This window comes from Haplochromis burtoni, unplaced genomic scaffold, assembly GCF_018398535.1.
Source record: "Haplochromis burtoni strain Fernald_Lab_line unplaced genomic scaffold, NCSU_Asbu1 Contig_145, whole genome shotgun sequence".
Taxonomy (NCBI): Eukaryota; Metazoa; Chordata; class Actinopteri; order Cichliformes; family Cichlidae; genus Haplochromis; species Haplochromis burtoni.
In genome coordinates, this window is record NW_024582506.1 from 760,762 (window position 1) to 782,735 (window position 21,974).

Sequence of the window (21,974 nt, forward strand, 5' to 3'; positions counted from 1 at the left end):
TGTGTGTGTGTGTGAGAGAGAGAGAGAGAAAGATCCTGGGCAGACAGCTTAATGCTTGATTTTAAACTGACCAGCGGACAGCTGACAGTTACTGACAGAAAAACTAAAGCAACAGTGCTGAAAAGTGTCACCTCACTATGATTTTGCATTAAGATAACAGACGTTATGCACGTAGCTCTTATCCCTGCAGTTTTAAAGATAAAAATGCCTGCTGCACCTGTTTATATTTCACTTTAAGACCAGAAACATTGTGCAGTGGTCAGCACTGTTGCCTCCAAGCAAGCAGGTCCTGTGTTCAAATCTACCCACTCACTATCCACTATGTCCTGCTTTCTCCATGAGTCTGCATGAGCTCTCCCCGGATTTCCATAAACAGTCCAAAGACACACGTGTCAGGTTAGCTGGTGATGATAAATATGCCATATGTGTGAATGGCTGTCTGCCTCTGCTTTAGCCCTGCAATAAACTGGCGACCTGTCTAGGGTGGACCCCACTCTCTACTGGAGCTGCTGCTCCTTCACATTGAGGTGTTTGGGTATCTGATAAGGATGACTCCTGCGCACTGGGAGAACAATCAGGGTAGACACAGGACATGCTGGAGAGGTTATGTCTCTCGGCCAGCTCAAGTACGTCTTAGCATTCCCTGAGAAGAGCTGGAGAAGGTGGATGGGTGGAAGGAGGCCTGGGTACCTCTTCTTAGACTGATGCCCCTGCAACCTTTACCCAGATAAGCATCACAAAAAAGGTGGATGGATGTGTATATGGGTGGATGGACTGTAGATAATTTAGATATGATGTTTTATCTCCTCGAGGCCAACTAACAAACTGAGAATTCAACAGTCTTGTGAGCCACACTTTGTGACATTGCTCTAATAAACATAAGGCTCTAATAAGGATAATTTGGCACTGACACATGGCAACACTTCCTTCGTTATTTGGTCTTCATTTTTATTTTTGGAAGCTAAAACACTGTAACCCCACCATGCTGAAGGGTGTCTGGTTAGTTAACCTTTTTTCCCCAATGACAACCACAAAGTAGTTTTGAAAGCTGGAACAAAAAAATCCTACAGCACCTCCTGTGCCCTCCACATGAGGGCGGACCCAAGGAGCTTTTTTTAACTAAGCATAGCTGAGCCACAGAGGCTCGCTCTCGAGTCCCTACCCCAGGCCTGTCTCCAGGGTGGTATCCTGGTGACCTGTCCTGGGCAGGGTAAACTGGAGCTTTGACTTCAGTTCCTAAATGTGTGTTTTGGACAGATGTGTTCTGTGTGTAGTGCTTACGTTTGCAGACACAGGCTCGATCCATCATCCAGATGAGGGAGGAGCAGTACTCGCAGTAGGTGGGGATGCTGTACTGAGTGGACTTGAAAATGTGGCCGTTGTGTTCTTCCACCTGCAGGGGCAGCAGACCTGCCAGTCAGCTCAGTTGACATATGAAGCAGAGACTGCATATAAAAGATGTCTGTATCTACTAGGGGTGCAACGATACTCGTATCGATATTGAACCGTTCGATACAGTGCTTTCGGTTCGGTACGCATATGTATTGAACAATACAAAATTTGTAATTTATTTTATCAACTTTCCTTCTGACGATGCTGTCTGTGTTGAGCGCTCAGTGAATCTGCGTTCGACTACTCCGCCTAGGCTGCACTGTCGAGCGCAGATCCACTGAGCGTTCAACACAGACAGCCAGAAGGAAGAGCGCAGGGCAAGCTAGCGAGACAGAAGTTAAGCTCTCCTTGCAACATGGCAAATTGAACCTCCCCCACCCTCATTCAGATCTGGCGTTTGGAATTATTTTGGTTTTCATGTGACGTATGACCCTGAAGGTAAGCGCGTCATGGACTAAAGTAAAACAGTATGTTGGATGTGCCACGCAATGCTCAATTACATGGGTGGGAACTAGTGTGTTAGCGCAGTTAGCTCGTTAACGTGTTGGCCGTCTAGCCCCATGCAGGGGTAGCTCGTTAACGGAGATTTGCCGTGTTGTGGCGTTAACGTCATTTCAACGAGATTAACGCTGACAGCACTAGTGGGAACACAACGAATATGACTGCACATTTACGCCGACATCATCCTAGTGCAAAGACAAGTGGAAGCAGACAAAAACAACAAGCATGCATGCTACAAACTTTACCCGAGTCATTTAGACAGCCGTTAGCACATGATTCTCCTTATGGGGACCTGATATGTTTAATATTGTGGCGAGCTCAGACAAGGAGGAGACGGAGGTGTCGTTTGGTCTTGCTTCCCGTGAGCTAGCCAGGGAGCACAGCCGTTTATTGACATCTGCAGAAGAACACTGCTGCTAGCTAACTGCTCAGCGCGGCAACCGCACAGCAACAACAACACACAGAGCGCCCTCTGACCCCGGAAGGACACACCGTCGCAGCGAGAGGGCGTCACCCGTCACTATGGCAACATAAACAAAACATAACTGTACAAACAGAACCCCGAACAGCCCTGACCCGCTACATAGCCCCCACCTAAGGGGTCAGTCGTCCCCGACGACCCCATTACCCCACACAAAGTCCTGCAAATGTCCAGGTGCCTTCTTTTGGCGCACCGGCCGGTCACGACCGGCGGGGGAAAAGTCACTCGGGTCAGAACATGGGGTGCCACCATCATCCCACTTCTGACACCAATGTGGCGAGCTCAGACAAGGAGGAGACGGAGGTGTCGTTTGGTCTTGCTTCCCGTGAGCTAGCCAGGGAGCACAGCCGTTTATTGACATCTGCAGAAGAACACTGCCGCTAGCTAACTGCTCAGCGCGGCAACCGCACAGCAACAACAACAACAACACACAGGGCGCCCTCTGACCCCGGAAGGACACACCGTCGCAGCGAGAGGGCGTCACCCGTCACTATGGCAACATAAACAAAACATAACTGTACAAACAGAACCCCGAACAGCCCTGACCCGCTACAATATGCTGCTGAGAATATAGCCCAGAAGAAGCGTATAGTATAGCTTTTATTTTGGAAAGAGCCATTTCTCTGTAATAAACTCTCTTTTCCAAAGATGAGTGATTCTCAATCAGATTTATTTTTTTATTACTTTGTTGTTTCAGCAACATTAAATTTAAAAACTGTACTTTTGAGTTAAAATATATATTTATAATTTTAATAAATGACAAATTAAAAAGGCATGAACATTTTTTTTGTATCGAAAAAATATCGAACCGTGACACCAAAGTATCGAACCGAACCGTGAATTTTGTGTATCGTTGCACCCCTAGTATCTACCACTCAGGTTTGTGAAGCCCTGTTTTAAATCTTTGCAGAACTGGTTGCAATATCTCCTTTTTATGATTGATGGTATGAAAGTAATTTTTTCTTTGAAACTAACAAACTCACAATATCAGTTTCCTTCTTCCTTGACTTCTTGCGTTCTCGTTTTGGAGCCTGAAAAAAGCAAACATGACAAAATTTGTTTTCTCTGTATTTCTTACCAGTAATGCCTTAAGATTAGCAATTTTATGATGTTATATCCTATGAAAGAATTTCTCTGTTATCATTTAATGAATTCATCCAGATGTTACTGGTTTTACCCTGCCGATGGTTCCCTCCATGGGCTTATACTCCGTCATGAATTCATCCAGGAACACCTTGAACGTGTTGACCCACACCTTCACGGGTGACTCGCTCCAGTCTCTCTGCTCCATACGCATCGTCTTCTCCAGGATGTGCTCAAACAAAGCGTACAGATCCTTGTAACGGATGCTTTTACCATCATCCATCTGGTGGCGAGGAAAAAAGAAAGGAAAGGACGCAGAAAATGAAAATCTAGTTTAAGTGGCAGCATCTCTGTTTTTAAAATCTTCCTGGTCGTGTGACAGCAATGACAGAGTAAAAGAGGGTGTCAGACTCACAGCGAGGGCAGTGGAGTACGAGTTGAAGATGTTGATCCTGAATTCCTTCAGCGCTTTCTTAAAAACAACATCCACCATGGTGTCCTTTTTACCATCTTCAGAATCAAGATCGGCAATCTGAGGGAGCGAAGCACACCAAAATAATCTATATGGATCAATATGTGAATCGGAGTTTGGGGTGAACTGTTCCTTTAATTCTGTTTGATGTTTAATTTACACAGACAACCACATACGACACGCTGCATGAGAATTTAAACGTTACGTACTACGAGGTAACCCTTACAACTCTATGAACAGCGAAAACACACAAACACTGCTCTTTGTGTGAGTCAGTGAGGCGTGTGCGGCCTTTGCCCTCTCACCTTCTTCATGAGGAAGTCGTTCATGCTGCGATAGTCGTGGGCCGAGGTGAGGATGTGCAGCGCGTCATTCTGCCACTGGGCAGGTTCCAGAGCGATGCTGCTGATCTTCACGCTGCGACGTCTCTTCATTTTGGGAGACGGCTCCTTGTTCTCCTTACTGTCTCTGACCCCCCGAGATGAAGCCGCCTCCAAATCTGGACTGTGAGGAGGAGACGGGCCTTCTGCTACACAAAGACACCAAAGGTTTAGGCTTAATTCAGCTAGGAATAAAATACACAATTTTTTTGTTTTGTTTTCCATTAAAAACGACTATTCCTTATGCTATACTGTGCACTTCTACTCTTCACAAATTTATTACACCATGTCTCAAATTTACTGCCAGAACAAATTCATGCTTGCAGCTCTGATCCTGTTTTTATTCACTTGTGTGTACCGCACATGGGTGTGACCAGGATGTTCTGGAAGTAGAGCTCCTCTTGGAAGTCTTTTTCAACATTTAACACAGCTGCTATTTATGGATCGGTCCTGTTCACTTGTGCCTGGTGATCTGTGTCAGAGGCCCATCTCTCTCTGCAGTCTTCTCTCATCAGATGGCAGATGGCCGTCCCTCCCCGAGCCTGGTTCAGATAGAGGTTTCTTCCTGTTAAAAGGAAGTTTTTCCTTCCCACTGTCGCCAAGTGCTTGCTCACAGCGCCATCTGATTGTTGGGGTTTTCTCTGTATTATTGTTGGGTCTTTATCTTACAACAGAAAGCACCTCGAGGTGACTTTTGTTAATGTGATTGCAACTGACTAAAAACGAGTGTGCTCCTGGTTGCTCTGCCTTTAAGCTTTGAAACTCTTGAACTGCTGAGACACAGCTCTCTCATCACCAGCAATGATCCTTCATATTAGACCTGCTGTTCTCTGCATATCCACAAAGTCCATGAAGAAATCACAAAGCAAGAGGAAGATCCATAAAGCGATCTAGAAACAGCAGCAATGCTGAGGCTGTCCAGAGCTAATCAGGTGACGTATTTCATTTTTATTTACAGTTTAGAGATAATTGTGAGCACATCTAGCGTTTGCGTGCTCATAAATCTGCTCAGAGGCTGTATGTGGCATGCTGAATAGCTTTTATTTTTACCATGTGTTTCTCCAACTTCACTCATGCTGGCCTGCTTCTCCCTTGACAGTTTTTTCTCACTGTGTTTCGTTTTACTCCAGAATCGCATCTTCCCTCTCATCCTGCTGAAAAAACAAAACAAAACAAAAACTTCAACATCTAGCATAAAAAGTAAGATGTGACAAGAGAAAGTTGAGGAAGATCTACCTTCCATCTTGAGTGGAGGTTTTCCTGAGGATCTCCATCTTGCCCAAGTCCCCTGATGACATGGTCTTATGGATTTTCTTCTGGTCTTTGTGAGACGACTGGAGAGAAGAGAAAGATACAGTGAGTGAGAAAGACCACAAAACATATTTATAATCTGTCAGCTGACATGACTGTGTCATGTTTTGATTAAGAATTCTGCAGAGTTTTATGGTTTTAGCAGAGTTTATTTGCAAAACTACAACTACTAAATTACTTCTTCGAATAAATAAATGATCACATTAACTTAATGTGAAGAAACTGAAAAAATCGGCACCATAAACATGCACAGGCCTGATAATGAGAGTGTGTGATAGGCAAACAGAAGTCATATGTGTTAGACTGTGTAGGAAAATCTCATTGTTAGTGAGAAGTTACTCTGGTCCAGCTTTTATTGGCTCCAGCATGCAGGAGCAGTGCCGTGCAGTGCAATACGAGATGTTTTGTTTCAAGGACGGGTCAAGTTTGGGAGGTCAGAATATGAGAGAACAACGTCTTTGACCACATCACACGAGTCAAACGAGTTTGCGCTGGGACAATCTGCGTTCAGTGCTGTAAAAGAAGAATATCTAAATAAACTCATTCTGAGTTTTAGCATTTTATTTTTCCTTCATGACAGATGCAAAACTGTGAGCAGTTTGGTCTAAGAGGATTTGTAATTTAACATGGTGAGGGGGACAACCACAGGTAGATAAGCTGAGGCTTCACCTATCATGTTGAATTTTCATTCACAGATACCACTGAGCTGTTTTTTACATCTTCGATTATTGTGAACCTATTGTGCTCAGTTTTAGCTCCACACTGTTACACATACGTTTTCTCTAGCCAAGCTCCATTCTGTAGTCTTGCACTTGCTATAGGTCATTAGTTCAGTGTTTGACCTACGCATCTTTCTTTTGATTGGCTTACGCTCACAGACAAAAGGTTTAAATGGCAGGTGGGTGTGGCTTCTGTGCTGAGATGACCATATTAGAAATGATATTATCCTCTGTAATACGTCTGAGATGGAGGGTTTAGAGCAGTCTGAAGCTCACGCTTTAGGCTTGCAGGGATTACTTGATCTGTGGACATGTTTAATATGAGCTTCCTTCATTGTTTCATTACATATTCAGGGCTGGAGCTACACACCGACTCAAATAGCTGCTTGTTAAAACCACAGTGTGCTTCCATCACGTCACAAAGCAGAAATTCTCTCTTTAACATCAAAGTGAGCTCACTGCACTCAAACGACTTCCACAGTCGCAAGATCTCAATCCAACAGAGCACATCTGGATGTGGTGCGACGGCATATTAGCATCATGAATATGCAGCACATTTATGCGTGACACTATCATGTCAAGATGGATCAAAATCTCCAGGAAGTGTTTCTAGCACCGTACTGAATCTGTGCCACGATGAATTCATCAGTTTAGAAGGCAAGGTAACTAATGACCAATGAGTATATATCACAGGAAATATAGGAAAGCATAATAGGTTCAGGTTACGAATAATTATGAGCTTTCAAAACTTGATGACTTTGCACTTCACTCTGTAAATCTGTAAATTTTGTATCTAATGAAACAATACTGTTGCATTTAGAACCTGTCTGAATAATTTAAGGATGATGACATTTTTGCAAAGCACATATTATCTGAATTAAACTAGCTGATAGAGCAAAGTGAAAACGGTAGTGTGGTCTAGAAGCTTGGACTTAGTTTCAAACTAGCAGCCACCAAAGCAGTGTACAAGGCCATTCACAGCACCAAGTGACCTTTATCAGCACTGAGGAAAAACACAAACAGCGCTGCCATATTTAGCAGAGAAACATGTTTTTGGTCTGACAGCGTTGAAAAACTGAAAGTGGGGTTAGCAGTGTTAAAAGGCTCGTCCCCCTGTCGTGTGGCCAGATGCACATGAGAAGAAGGTAGAGAGGGGGACCGAAGTGGACAGGTTACTCGCACGGAGGTCAGGTGACCGCCGCAGACCCGGTATTTTACCATCTCGGAGTCACTGTGACAGTCAGCGTCGGGGTGGGAGTGTGGGGGAGACAGAGAGGGGGGCAGCGTGCAGGAGTGGGCGGGGATGTAGTATTCATCATCGTCATCCGACTGGGTCGCCCCCTCTGAGTTACAGCGAGTCAGGAAGTCGGAGCGCGTCCGGGACATTCGGGCTTTCTTTTTGGGGCCGGGGCGGCCCACCTGCTTCCAGGCAACCATAAGAATATATCAGCTGTGTGTGTATGTGTGTGTTTGTTGGCGTGCTTGTATTTACTTGTTTTGTGTCTTAAACTTGACTCAAAGTAAATAAAAATCTCAATCTTGAGTCTGAACTGAATGAGTAAAGATAACAATAATTACGATGTGCAAATGAAATTAAAGTGATGTGTAGAAGCTGCGGGCTCCTACCTCTCTGCTTCTGGATCCAGCAGACTTGGAATCATCTCTGAACATGGCGAGAGATCGTTCCTGGTTCACCAAATCCTTATCGGACCTGCATCAAATCACCACAGTTTAAAAGGTCCTACTTTGAGTTAACTGGTCTCTTTAAAAAGCGCTAATGAAGTCGACTTTATTTTGTAATGAAGGAAAACTGGTGATACAGATTTGGGGAAATTAATCGTTAGCCTTTAAACAGCACTGCAGGCTTTCAGCTGTTCATATTGCACTTTCAAAATAAAATGACTCGGATTAAGTGAGTTGACTTTTTGGCATCTTCTTTAAGCAATTCTTCTTAAGCATCTTCTTTTGGCCAAAGTGGCCATTTTCATGGCCATCACAATATTTAAGGGTTATGTTCACCAGCTCCAAGGGATGAAACTGTGCACCTATCTGGCCCAGGTTGTTCTATTGACACCATATGAACACCTAGCTTAACACAACTGTGCAACTATCCACTGGGACTATTCACTCTACACGCCTCCTGCTTGTCCTGGCTAACTCAAAAAGATTCTCCCTTCCAGCAGATAAAGACCCCTCCACCCCCTCCATGGAATAGACCACGAGGTAAACAGTTTGCTTTGAGGAGTTTTCTTCCATTCAATCGAAACAGAAGAGGCACTGCAGGTGTGTTCATGGCGTTCCATTTAAATAGCTTCAGTGCACTCTGGAGAGGCAAATATACGCCTCGGCCCTGCTAAACAAACACAAAAGCACAGTGTACTTACTTGGAGAACGGCAGCTTGCGCCTGGGTGGGGAGAACACAGTACTAGAGGGTTTCTCCACCATGTTCACAATCACAGTCTGGGCGTTGCTCTTCTTCTGGGCCTTTGGAGGTTTGGTGTCCAGGACCGGGCTGGGGGCCTCCTTTGCTGACCTAATCGTCTTCCTCTCCTGCAGAGTGGGGAGTACGACAGGAACGCTGCATGTGGGCTTCAGGGCAATTTTGATGTCCATCTCTGCGCAACAAATCCCTGGACCTTCCTGACTCTCTCCACGAGTGAAGGGAGCCTTTGAAGACTTACCGACCCCAAATATGTCTCTCTTAGCTTGGGTGGAAACGCCGAGAGGCTGCTCCCTGTCTGATGCTATCTCAAGGCCTGCAATAGGGGTCATTTGGGCATTGGGTGCTCCTGTTTGAGAAGCTCTTTCTAGAGTTTGGGCTGCCAGCAGCTCTCCCTCTTCCAAAGGACTCTCTTTCTGCATACTGATCAACACCACTACAGGCCTTCGAGACGTGGACTCCCTTCTTTCTCTGTAAGAACTGCTGGGGCTTTCAGATTTTGGTTCATGAGCTGGACTTTGGTCAGAAGCAATATAAAAAGTTGCCCTCGGGGCCTCCACTTTGTTTGGCAACTCAGTCACAGGCTTTTCATTATAGTTGGAATCTCTCAGCCCCTGCTGAAGTTGAATATCCAGCGTCTTGGGCTGTTCCTGAAGTACACTGAGCTGAGAACTATATCCTCCGGAGCCTTCAGTTTCCATGTCTTCCACACTGAGAACTTCAAAACTTCCTTGACTAGCCGGGGACCCTTGGGGTGAATGTCTGTGATGCTCATCCTGTTGAGAGCTGCTGCTGCTGTTTGGGACCGGGTCTTCTGGCAGCGAACCCCCCAAGCTGGTACTTCGGACTTTAAGAAGCTCCAGGCTGAACTGTGCCTGCTCCAGCTCTCTCATTCGTCTGCTCTCTCGTTTCGACCGGTTCTTATGGCTGCTCTCGTCTGTGCTCCTGCTTCGCTCCAAGTCATCTTCTTTTTCCATCTCTGCTCCATAAAGTGAAACAGACTTAGAGTCTTCGGGGAGCTCTGCAGAGATGTCCTGGCCATAACTCTCCAGTCCGGATGAGGCGGGCTCTCTTCTTCCTGCCTCCATCGCTGCTGACAGACTTGTTTGTTCACCAAGTCTCTCGTGCTGCTCCTTGAAGTCTCTAAACCTGGAAACAGTAATAGTGAGGAAACAGAAGCCTATTATCCACATAGGCACCACCATGATTTTACTTCCTGTGCCAAAAACTTGGGTTTCTACACATTTTCACATAAAACACCACTTGGTGGCAGCAGATACAACTGTGAATCCTAGACTGTGCATACAGACAGATAGCGCAGGTGTCCCTTTGGATTGTTTGAAGTGTGTTCGAGTTCAACACTGTTTTGTTTTTTTTAAACCAGCAATAAGGTTAGAGCCCTGGTTAGAATTCCTGTGTAAATCTCATTGGCTGCATTTTGTTTAAATGCAACGATGTTAATGTGTCAGTGCATCAGTCCAACTATACAAATAAACACGCTGTATTTAAAAGACACTAATCAGTTGATTCAAACTACCTACAAGCTCAACTCCTTCACTCACCTGAGTCGAGCGAGGTATCCTCTGCTCCTCGCCTGTAACTGTATCATCGCTGCGTGCGTTCTGTGGTAACGCCTCCTCTCCCTGGATCCCTTCCAGGCTGTCTGAATTGTAGTAGCTGCCAGAGCCCTCCGATGGCAGCAGTTTTTCCAGCTCCTCTGTATGACGATCGCTGAATCCCGCCAATGCAGGAACTTTCTCCTCTCTCTGTAACCCCTCCAAGCCGCCTGCAGACACAACGCCGCTCCCTCCTCAACGCTCAGGTCAATGGTGGACTGCGTGAGGAGGCAGAAACGCCACCATCGCTGAAAGAGAAAGAAAAGCACGGTGAGACAAAATAGATGTGAGGAAAAAAAGTCGGGCTGGGGATCCTTGAATATGTTGAGCTAAGCTTTGAATATTTTTTTAAAAGAAAAAGATGCTCATCCCCTTTTGGGACCACCTAAAATATGTGCATTTCTGTGAGGCTAAACTGACACAGATTAGGGAAGAGATGAATGAAATTTGACGCCTGTTATTCATTCAGTACGTCAAAGCAATATGATGCAGTATGACTGACACCGCAGGAATGTTTGATTCAGAAAACTCCTCACGTTATTTTGATTAAGCCCAACTCCAAAACTTGAACTGTAATCTTGGAAGGCCCACGCAGAAATGCAACCAACAAGCACAGAATAAAAATCCCACATGTGACAGTTTATGTTTCGATGCTCTGATATTCTCTCGTAAAAATTATCTGTGCCTGAATGGATCCTGCTCTGGAATGACCTGGTGTGTTTTCTTTCAGTCTCATGAGGATTTGGACAGCTTCTCTCCAAGAACTCTTCCAGAAAAAACAGAAAGAGCAAATTTGTTGTCTTTCATCCTCTCTCTACCACTTAGTGCTGCATCGTTTTTTCCACAGTATTTACTCTGTAGCACACGTGTTATTTCTTTCTTATAACTCATTAAAAATGTAACATATTCAGTCATCATTTAATACAGTAGCTTTATACTTAATTTCATTCAACTTTATTCATATAGCACCAAATCACCAAAAACCTATCAAAAGCTTTCATGGCTTTTGCTTCCACTAGATCGATCGTGCTCACCAAAGTAAGCTAAATAGCAACTGACTTTGGCCTTTTAGATGAAAACACACTGCTCTGGCTTTATAACAAGACAAATGAAAGCTGAATACACTCAGGCAAAGGCGGTGCCTGACTCAGGACATCCACTGGAGCATTATCTGGTATATGGATGCAATCGCATTAACATGGATTTTGTGTTAGAGACTTTGCTAGTTAAAGACCAAGAAGACAAATATCATACTTTATATCCCAACGCAGCATCATTGAAGGTCAGAGCTCTCCTGTGAGGACCCAAGTGCTTATCATCTCAAAAGGAGAGACTATTTTTTAAGAACCATGACACTAAAAGAGTTAATACACAGCTATTAATCATCTAATGCTTAAACAGTCCCAGACTGGATTAGTGATACCCTTCGAGCAATAAGGAGAACAGAGGAACAAAGCTATAGAATTGGACCACTTCTTAGGCCCATCCCATCACAGCGTCTCACCTGAATGGTGCACGCAGCTCGTCTCATGTTGACAAAGTGCTTCCTCTCCAGAACTGCCCTGAAGCGGCGCTGCAGCATGACGATTCTCCGCAGGACCTCCTGGTGCAGGAGGGTCTGAAGACGCTGGCGCTCGGCCTCGCGCAGGAACACCTGCATCATACAGAAACATTAGGTAAAGTGAAGTTGCTGAAGTCCACTACATGGGACATTTTAAAAAAACATATAGAGAGAAGGACAGTCCATTTATAATTTCCAGAATTCGTACCATGGTGCTGCCCACTTGGTACCCAGCAGGGGGCAGGTGGATCCGTCTGAAGAACTCCCTGACGCCCGACTTTGTGGGGCTAGTGCCCCGAGGCAGCAGCACATGGAAGTGATGCACAAAGTCCTGAAAAAAGGATTTTTGTATGTTCATTTTCTGGTGATTCATTTTGTGATGAAAATACAACATTAAAAACGTGTTTTGTTACATGAAGACAGAGTTCTGGTTATGTTTAAATACAGCAAGGAAATCTAAACATCATGACAAATGTTATTTTCTCAATAAAGTAAAACATCTTTTAAGCAACATAGTGATAACATGGCTTTGGCTGTGGATCTGCAGCGCAGTTGCGTTAGGAGGGGATTACCTGAAAGGTGTACTTGCTGCTGTAACCTGATTGTCTGATCCGGACGGTTTCCAGCATACCTGTGTACCTCAGCTGTCTGAGCACCAGACTGTCGTTGAAGCGCAGCGGCAGCTAAGTGGGACAGAAAAACAACAGGAGCGCTTAAACACAATCCAGCAGTCGGTCACTAAGAAGAGTGGAGGCTATTCTGCAGGAGTGATCACCTTCTCAGCGTTGGAGCGAATGCACTTGACAAAGTACGGCTCCGACTGATCCAGAGTCTCCATCAGCTTATTGAGCGACGCCTGCACACACAAACTGAAATGATCACACTTTTGCTCTTTGTTGTTACTGATGCTGCTGCACGTGCTCGTGCTGCCGTCTGCTGTGTCACCAGTGTTGTTGTAATTCTTTGAGTGCTCCAGCAGAGGGAGAAAGCGGCACTGACCTGGAACTGAGCGCTGATGCTGGGAGGCTTCTTCTTCTTGTGCAGATGAAGCAGAGACTTGGTGATGCGGTCGTGGAGCGTCACGCTGCTCAGGTAGCGCAGAGACTTAATGTCCAGCAAGTGCTGCGCACAAAAACCCGGATCATTTACAAACCTGTGTATCACTGAAGTGAATGAACACCTAAGTTTTGCGTAGTGTCAGGTCAGGGTCTTACCTTGGGAAGAGTTGGTTTAGTTTTGCAGTTTTTGTTTCTCCTGAACATGAGAAATTATAATTAGCAGATATTATCAGCAGACTCAACAGCTATTAACATCTTTTATTTCCTCTGTATTAGTGCTGATACGCTCTCTTATCCCTTCTTACAATCCAGCCTTACAGGCCTTACAGTATGCTGGGGGAAAGCGCCTTAAAAACCATTGCTTTAAAGACAGCCTATTATACTTGTCTGTATTTTTTGCCGGCTATACTCTATACTGTTACAGTGACATTATATTAAACATGCCAAAGTTTTGATTCATGAAGTCTGTGTGTGTGGATAATCCCCGTGACTCACAGTCTGCTCAAAACGGCTGCTTTTAGACAGCTATTTCCTTCCTTGGCTCTGTATGATGTTAATGACTGCAGATAGCCCTCAAATGGGCACGAAGATCTGGCTGTCAGCACCAGAAGCCTGACACATCTGCCGTTTAAACCTCCAGTTTACAACTGGGGAAGCCAATCAGAAGATTCAGATTAACAGCACCAAGTTAGAGTGTAAGATATCCAAGGAGTTTTTAAAACTGTGACTGACGCAAAGCTACTTTAGTAGAGTCCAAGAATAAAATTAGTTAGCAGGAAATGAGCAGAATAGGCTCCATTTAAAGCGCATCACTACTAATATTAGACCAACAGGGGCGGGCGAAGCTCAGGAAGTAGAGTGGATTGTCTACTAATTGGAAGGTCAATGGTTTTAAATTGCTCCTGATGTATTGTGTAAGTGTGTGGGTGATAGATAAAAGAGCTTGAAGTGCACAGAACAAAGCACTGTATGATTGCGTGTGCATGGGTGAATGCATGCTTGCAGGGTAAAAGCGCTTCGAGTGCTCAGCGTGATATACTGGATTGAGAATTATAAAAAACAAACAAGCAAACAAAAAGACTACTGTGACTTTGTGATATGTCACTCACATTAGAATTCCCTGAGCTCTCTCTAGGAGCTTGCTGTTGTTCGAATTGAGGAAGATCCCATCTTCTTCCAGCGCGGGGCTTCCCATTGAAGAGAGGCGACCCGACCTGGAGGTGCGACCATTACATCCAACGCTGTAGCCATCCCTACAGGGAGGGAGGAAGAGTGAAGATCAGCACAGAGGCATTTTATTTAATACTAATAATACACACTTACACACTTACCAGCTGGCCTTCTCATTGAGGGCGTTGGTGCCTTGAAGATCTGACAAGGGGGTGCGGGGATTCTTCCTGGTTATACCTGGATAGGAAGTGGTGAAGGGAGGAAAAGGAAAGGAAATACAAGAAGGAGTCAAAGGTCACAGGGTTTATCAACACCTACATCTCACTCACCCCGTGTTTGAAGCCACAGCATTAAGATCCAGCGCTTAAGGGTCTCCACTAATCCCCTAACTCCAACTCTCTACCGTTCTTCGTTTTCACTGCTCTAACACACTTCTTCTTTATACATGACAAACAACTATCTTCAGGGCAGTATCTCTGTCCCACTTGGACTCTATTAGAGTGGCTTTGCTATCTGAAACAAGCTATTTTAGCCTTCTTCTGATTGGCTGCCCTAAACAGCAGGTGCAAAAGAAAATTGCCCAGATTACCCGTAATTTGGGCATTACAGATATTATCTTAACAAGGCTCTTTCAAAGCAAAATATAAACATTACAGTATATGACTGTTTTCACAGGCTTACTTGTAGTAACCATGACTAGTACACAGATGTCGAGGTGCAAAATCATCAGACTTTCTCTTTTACAGGAAAAAATAAAGACTTGAGAAATTCTCTTGGGAATTTCCTTTGAAATGAGTTGCATTGCTGGAAAGCTGCTAAATCCCACTTCTGCAAAGTGCTGCTTTACAACATTAGGATACATGACATGAATAAACACACTTGAAGTATGCAAAAACACACTCAGGCACACAAATGTGATTATCAGTGCTGAAAGGAGTGATAAAGGACGGCCAGAAAAACCGTGGGTGTCATTAAACCCTTCTGGTCTACAGAGACCTGATTCATTTGTCCGATCACTCATGCGTGGGAAAATTTTTGGTTATGAGCTTTGCTCCTAGGCTGAGTCAATCTGCCCAGAGCTCAGAGTGACCCACATACCTGATTTCTCATTAATGGCTGCAACAGAACCAGTTTACCGGGCCTCAAAACCACAAGCCACCCATTATGATCTATACAGCACAGGATTCATTCCTTTCATTAGGCCGAGCTATGTGCCTTCTTAACTCACAAGGAATCAATCCATTTAAAAACCTCTTTCACAAGGATCACCTTCCAAACTCTACTTAGATATAAATCATAACAATTCAATATAGTACCATTTAATACATAAGTGAAGATAAAACACATTAAACCTCAAAATTTACATCAATTTTCAAAAGAATGCCTCTCATATTCTTAGCAAATTGAATTTAAATGATCAATACCAAAAAATATTGCACGCTCAAATAAGTGCTGACCTTTCAGTTTTACAGAGGGTCCCTATTATTCTGGCTTCAAATTTATTGAAATATTGACCCTGCAAACCTATCTTTAAAATCTGACAAAACAAATCCACATATGAGGACAAGCGAAATCCCACATCCTTATTATTTATAAGGATAACACTCATCATACAAACGTGAAGGGTGCAATATGCAAGATTATATATGCAAGAAATATAGCTTTGTGTCAAAGACATCTGTGTTGTATATCTACTGAAGTTGGGATAGTATTCAGCTAGGACCAGCTGTACCTTTCCGTAATACCAATTTATAGCTCAAGAGGAGCTACTGACTCATCCTAGTGTCCAGTCTGTCGAACTAACACGAAAAGAAGAAGCAGCGCTCCCCAGAGATTGTTTTTCACTTTTATACAGTCTATATACAAAGCAGGCAGTCAATAAATGAAACAAAAACATGATGACTGCAGATCCTGGGAACCAGCAGTAATGTGTGACCTGCCTTGGATTGCGTTGAATCCATGCAAAGCCTACTAGGTTGCCTATGCAGGCAGCTGATGTTGTTGCCAGCTTTTATACTTTTGCATGACACAGTGTACTGGTGTAAATCCCAGCGTGTAGGTGATAGCATGTACAAAACTCCTGCTAAACTGCTAAGACTAGCCAGACTCTCAAACTAATGTGTTTGTAAGTGCTACACTTTTTAGTGACATTCAACACATAATTTGTTTATGTATTGTTTTTGGGAGATTTTCTTTCTCTTAGACTAGTCGACTTGCCTAAATACTTTCTGCTATTTAAAAAACTAGCGTCCAAAGATTAGCATGGTAGGCTAGTTGGCGATTCTAAATCAGTTGTAGGTATGAGGAATATAAAGTGCTTTAGGTGTATAGACAGGGGTGCACATAAGTGGTCCGCAGGTGCGCATTCGCTGTCAAAATAAAAGACGCGCACCAGATAAAAAGTTGCAACGCGCGTTTCCATACATATAAAAAGCACTGTTTTTGTCCGCTAGAGTCGGATTTTCACGGCATATTCTGCACCACATCTCTATGTGTTCATCATTTGTTTGAAGCCAGCTCACCTCCTGCAACTACTTTTCTGAGAATACGTGCTTCTTTTGTGGTTCGGACTCCTTCTGACATTTCTTTGGAGGTGGAGGAAGACCAAAGTAATTGCTTAAAGGAGCTTCTTCGACATCTTTAAGAGTTCTAAACAAATGTCTGTCCTCCTCCAGAAAATCTTATGCACGCAAACACGCGTTGCAACTTCATATCTGGTGCACGTCTTTTATTTTGACAGCGAATGCGCACCTGCGGACGGACCACTTATGTGCACCCCTGTGTATAGACTGACCTGCCGTATGAACATAGGGTTCATTATAGTTGATTTGTAGTTTTAAGTGCCTTGAGTGGTCAGTTAGACTAGAGTGCTACAAAACTGTGTGTAGGCTACACTTTTAGCCTAGCATTGCTTACACCCGCAGCAAGCCTAGTTTGCCTTTCAAGTCAGTCATGGAGGTTGGTTGTTGACTGATGATGTAACAATTATTGGCAAGTGAAACAAAAGAAAGCCACACTAAGAAACAAAAGTAACACTGCCACTTCTAGGCTAAACTGTTTCACATATTCCACCTTTGCAAAACAAAAAATCATAAGTAAGGTGAGGAATAAAGAAAAACACAAATAACTAATACATACTGTTATTTCAGTTTGATCAGTCTCAATTTTTGGTTAATAATCCATAAAACATGAAACATGTATGAACAAAATACTGCAAAAATCCATGACAATCCTTTTGCAGCACAAAACTGTATCCATGGTGAAATCACAGTGTGTGGGACTGAACTGAGGCTGCACGCAAGTCTCTCCAACTTTCTTCCCACCGTCTATTAGTGTGAATGTGTGCAGGAAAATCCGGTTACTTACTGTATTTCTCATCTTTGCATCTTTGAAGGATCTCGAGGCTCCGCTGGTGAACAGGGTGGTGAAGAAAACTGAAGCTGTCAACGGTTTTAACAACAGCACAGGGGACTGCTGCATCATTCCCTAAACCAGAGAGAGGGAGAGAAAATATGACAGTAAAGTCCAGTCAAGCATCTATCAGGAATATTAAACATAATAATGGTTATACTGTGAGTGGATTAAGTCACTAAGCTCTTTGGAGTTTGGAGGTTAGATCTACACAGAGAGTAGATAAGCTGGGAATAATGAACCAACTCCATCACAACAACCTACTGTCATTCAAAACCATGAGTCAAATGCTTATGAATGCCGACTATTGATTTTTAATACTGAAGGTTTGACGTAGTTCCTCTGGTGCCCACTGTAGTGGTACCGAATCTGTCCTCACAGAATCTATAAAAGATTGAAAACCTTGCTAAACTTCCTAAAGCGAACAAAAGGCAAAGCAAAATTTTCAATTATGGAAGTTTGTAGCCGAGCTCCTGTTCAACCATGAGCACACCCCCCTGCACTTTTTACATAGCCTGGCTACTTGAGTCCCGACTGAAGACAGAAAGTTTATTATGATAAGGTAAATACACCAACTAACCATGTACAAATATTTAAAAAGGCCCACATCTTAACAATCAATCATTTTTCTGTAGCTCCTACTGTCAGCTTGGTTAATGTTTGCGATGCGCAGTTCAGCTTATGGAAAACAATACTACACACCTGTATACTTAATATATTTGAATGTATAGCTAGTCACTGTTATCCTCATTTTGGACAAAGAAATGTTATCAAATAGTAATCTGAGACAAACTCCAGAAAGTTTCTGTAAATATAATTTCTTCTGAAAATGAATGCAGAAAACACCATAAAAGTATCTGTAGCACCTGCAGGTAAGTTAGTCTTTCGTAACAACTATAGGGGGAGAGAGTGCTTTTACTTCAAGTCTTCATACCATAATTACCTGACATCTAACATGGCTTGCTGTGCTGTTATTTGTACACACAGCCCAGCCAACAGTTTTGGATTATGAAATAGTGTTTTTGGAAGGTTTCCATGTCTGTACACTGCACCCATAAGTTTTCAGATGCAGCTTGCTAAACCAAGCTTTCCAGTGTTAGCTAACAGATTTAACAGTCTACTCTCTCACCCATGTGTGGTCACATTTAGCATAAAAAAGTTTTTTATTTTTTTTTTTAAAGAAGTTGTGGTTGCAACAGCCATCTTTTATATACAGTCTATTATGGCAGAACATTTTTTTCCTGGCCTTTAACGGTTTACTGCATATACTGAACCTGCAGGGTGTTCTTCACCTGTTTTTTTGTGGGTGTGTCTGCGTCCAGCCTCCCTGAACGCCACATGAGCTCTGAAGTAAGCGCGGAGCACGGCCCAGCGAAAGGTCGCCACGGGGTCGATTCCCATCAGGCCACAGATGAAGGCGTTCTTGCTGCTCTTGAGCAAGGCCACAATGTCGGGACGCATGTGGTCAGTGTTCTTCTCCCTGAAGTCCTGGATGAAGGAAAGACGTGTTTTCAAAACTGAGTAACAGCCTATTTCTTTCCTTTAAAGAAGAACGTTAGGCAACCTTTGTAGGACTAAAGCATGAAAGCACAAAGCTGAAGTATTACAACAAACAAGGACCTTAGTTATTGCTGTGGCTGCGATTTTATTTCTTGTTTGTAAAGCTGTGGAAAGGCACTTGGCAGCAGAGTTTGCAACTATTTATGGGCAAATGTTTCACCTCTTTTCTTTACTCAGTTGTGTGGATAGAGTTAAATAGCTTGCATGATAGCACCATCGATTTTCATCTAAGACTTGGCAAGAATGCAAATACATATTAGTATACAAAATGTCAAAATATTGCTTTAATCTTCAAAGCCATAATTAAAATGAAGCAGTTTTACAGCCTGTAAATATGTACTTAATTCACGCTTGTTGTCATGCACCTTTCGCTTCACATTAAGCACGAGGTGAGGAAAAATCTTCTCACACATCCATACGAGTGGAGAAACACATGCCCCACGCCCTCTGCCCCATCTGTCTGTAAGGAATGAAATATTCCAACTTGAAGTGGTGCTATCATAACAAAGCTTGAACTATAAACCCTTCTCTGTCCATATGAAACAAATCAGCTGTGCGCTCGCTGCCGAGCCAACGTCAGGCACATTTCACGTCTGCGGCTCTCGCTGCACGGTTTGCACCAAACGACTCACTGGCTCTGAGCAAATATAAGATATTTTTCCACAGCTGAGATAACCAGCTGTTATGGATTTATATTATACAGTCAAACAACAATACGCTCGATCCAGTCCAGCACATGTGCTTCTTATCAAAACGCAGCTGGGAAACGAGCAGAGAATTAGATCTAACTGCAAAAATAGGTCGACAGAACAAGCAGATCTGCGGCAGGGTTTCAGGATCCATAAAGACTCGAGTGAAGTGAGACAGCTCAGACTATCAAAATCTCAATTTGATGCAAACGAAAGGTAGAAAAGTGGATGTCAGATTCCGAACTGTAGTTCCTGGCTTCATCAGTGAATTGATGTTATCACTGGAGACATGTCTCCTAACACTTTATTTAAAATGAAGTCCGCAGCAAAATTAACAGATATCAGTGGAAAAAAATCTCTTTTTTTCACGTAACTGTTTGTGCCAGCGTGCTCGGTTTAATGCCTAATTTTGGGTTCATTCGCAGCTATTAGCAGGTGGGGCCGTTCTGTAAATCCAGGGCAGCAACAGAGCAAACGGTACATAAATCCTGGATTACTGTTACAGTTGGCTGCCCTGAGATTATAAGCAATTACCAACACGTGCAGGGTCGGGGACACGGTGAAACTACAACGCTGAGGCTAGAATGATCATCGGTGGTGACGCGCTACTGTAAAAAGCAGATCAGATCTTTTGCATGACAGCAGAGACTCGTCGTACCTTGACTCCGTACTTGACTTTCCCAGCGTAGTGTCTGATGATGAAGGCAGGCTCCATGACAGTGGGGAACTCGATGTAGCTGTTTCCTTCATGCTGACGCTTGAACTTGTCCAGCAAGGTCTGATTGGAAGCTTGAGGGAAACTGCAAAGACATTGATTTCATCAGGCTCGCATTCAAAGTCTCTAAAGACCAAAGTGTGTCCACTTTGGTCTTTAGAGACTTTTTATCTTCTGATTATTTCAGGAAAATAAAAAATAAGTTACAAACATTACCACCACCTGCCACATTTTTCCCACACATCTGCTTTCCTGCACTTCTCAAGCGCTCATCCCATTCCTCTAACCCCAAGAGATTAAAACTCCCTGTCACATATTTAATCCCATGACTTAAATTTAACCACAAGGGTGCTTACGAGGCCTCCACTTGCACATTCTTCTTTGGTATTTTCACCTCTGCTTTATGGACATTTAAGCCATTAACTACTAACCTCTGCTGGCTGGATCAACATTCCTGGAGATGTTTCATATCACCTCTCCTCCCTGCACCTCCAGACCGCCCTGCCTACCCAGGTGGAGGTCCTGAAGTTTGATGCTGTTAAAGTCAAAATGAGCCCCCACACTCGTCTGATTCTGCAGTAACATAATCCATCTCTCCAGAGGCCCTGAAGGCTGCACTAGCTGTGAGTGATGAGATCTCCAAGAGACTTTCCTTCTTTTGCTATAGTCATTTAGCATGAAGCTCCTTCCTGCGGCAGCACAAACCCTGGGAGAGATCCTGTCTGCCTCATTTTTTTCTTCAGAGATCCCCCTTTGACACCATTTCTTCAAAATTGCTTCCCCACACCCCAACACGCACACACGCTGTACGAACAAATACATACACGGCATTCGGTCCACTCCCAACGTTATTACATCCAGATGAAGCAGCTACGCTAAGTGGCAGGTAAGATGACAGCTAACATAGATAAATATGGTTCCAAAGATGTACCGCCTGGTGTGTTTTTCTATGCGAGGGGGCTGGGGGAGCATTTGATTTGATTTATGAAGAAGAAAGATGCCGAGACAGAGAGCTGACCCGCAGTACAATGTTTCACCATAGGAAAGGCAGAGAAAAAGCACAACCTGTTACAGTAAAAGTGGGGGAGGAATCAGTATATCTTTGGTTAAACCCTGGTACGAGTCCCAGTGTTGGTATCGATCAGGCTAATGAATGAAAAGCCTGCAGAGGGAGCAATCTGTCTCTTCAGTTTAACAGATGCATGGAAGTAGTTTCCGTGTAGCGTGACCATCATTGATGAAGCACACTGCAAGGGGACAAAGTTTAAAAGCAAGAACCAAACTGCAAGCAATAAAAGACCTATCTATACTCTGCTCTTCAACTGGTTTCACCAATAATCAGCTACATTTATATCCTCTCCTCATGTTTAGTGAAAATCCCAATAATCAGACAACCCATTTGAATAAGCACTTG

The 21,974-nt window shown here is 43.6% G+C and overlaps 1 protein-coding gene across 15 annotated transcripts in view; it reads right to left on the reverse strand.

Moving 5' to 3' along the window:
* The window catches only part of myo9ab (myosin IXAb), a 150,664-nt gene that overhangs the window by 9,966 nt on the left and 118,724 nt on the right, over window positions 1-21,974 (reverse strand). For 10 of the 15 annotated variants that reach the window (XM_014336579.2, XM_042224659.1, XM_014336581.2 and 7 more), the window contains 22 exons: window positions 20,504-20,645; window positions 18,889-19,084; window positions 17,552-17,671; window positions 14,347-14,422; window positions 14,125-14,268; window positions 13,172-13,211; window positions 12,957-13,079; window positions 12,733-12,813; window positions 12,530-12,640; window positions 12,166-12,288; window positions 11,901-12,050; window positions 10,343-10,644; window positions 8,724-9,929; window positions 7,966-8,050; window positions 7,558-7,761; window positions 5,546-5,643; window positions 5,360-5,463; window positions 4,235-4,458; window positions 3,873-3,989; window positions 3,552-3,740; window positions 3,358-3,405; window positions 1,282-1,393 (listed from right to left, as the gene is read on the reverse strand). In XM_014336579.2, the coding sequence (XP_014192065.1) occupies window positions 1,282-1,393; window positions 3,358-3,405; window positions 3,552-3,740; window positions 3,873-3,989; window positions 4,235-4,458; window positions 5,360-5,463; window positions 5,546-5,643; window positions 7,558-7,761; window positions 7,966-8,050; window positions 8,724-9,929; window positions 10,343-10,644; window positions 11,901-12,050; window positions 12,166-12,288; window positions 12,530-12,640; window positions 12,733-12,813; window positions 12,957-13,079; window positions 13,172-13,211; window positions 14,125-14,268; window positions 14,347-14,422; window positions 17,552-17,671; window positions 18,889-19,084; window positions 20,504-20,645 (3,995 nt within the window). The remainder of the gene's footprint in view (window positions 1-1,281; window positions 1,394-3,357; window positions 3,406-3,551; window positions 3,741-3,872; window positions 3,990-4,234; window positions 4,459-5,359; window positions 5,464-5,545; window positions 5,644-7,557; window positions 7,762-7,965; window positions 8,051-8,723; window positions 9,930-10,342; window positions 10,645-11,900; window positions 12,051-12,165; window positions 12,289-12,529; window positions 12,641-12,732; window positions 12,814-12,956; window positions 13,080-13,171; window positions 13,212-14,124; window positions 14,269-14,346; window positions 14,423-17,551; window positions 17,672-18,888; window positions 19,085-20,503; window positions 20,646-21,974) is intronic. The other 5 variants (XM_042224657.1, XM_042224656.1, XM_014336580.2 and 2 more) reach the window with 5 other exon arrangements.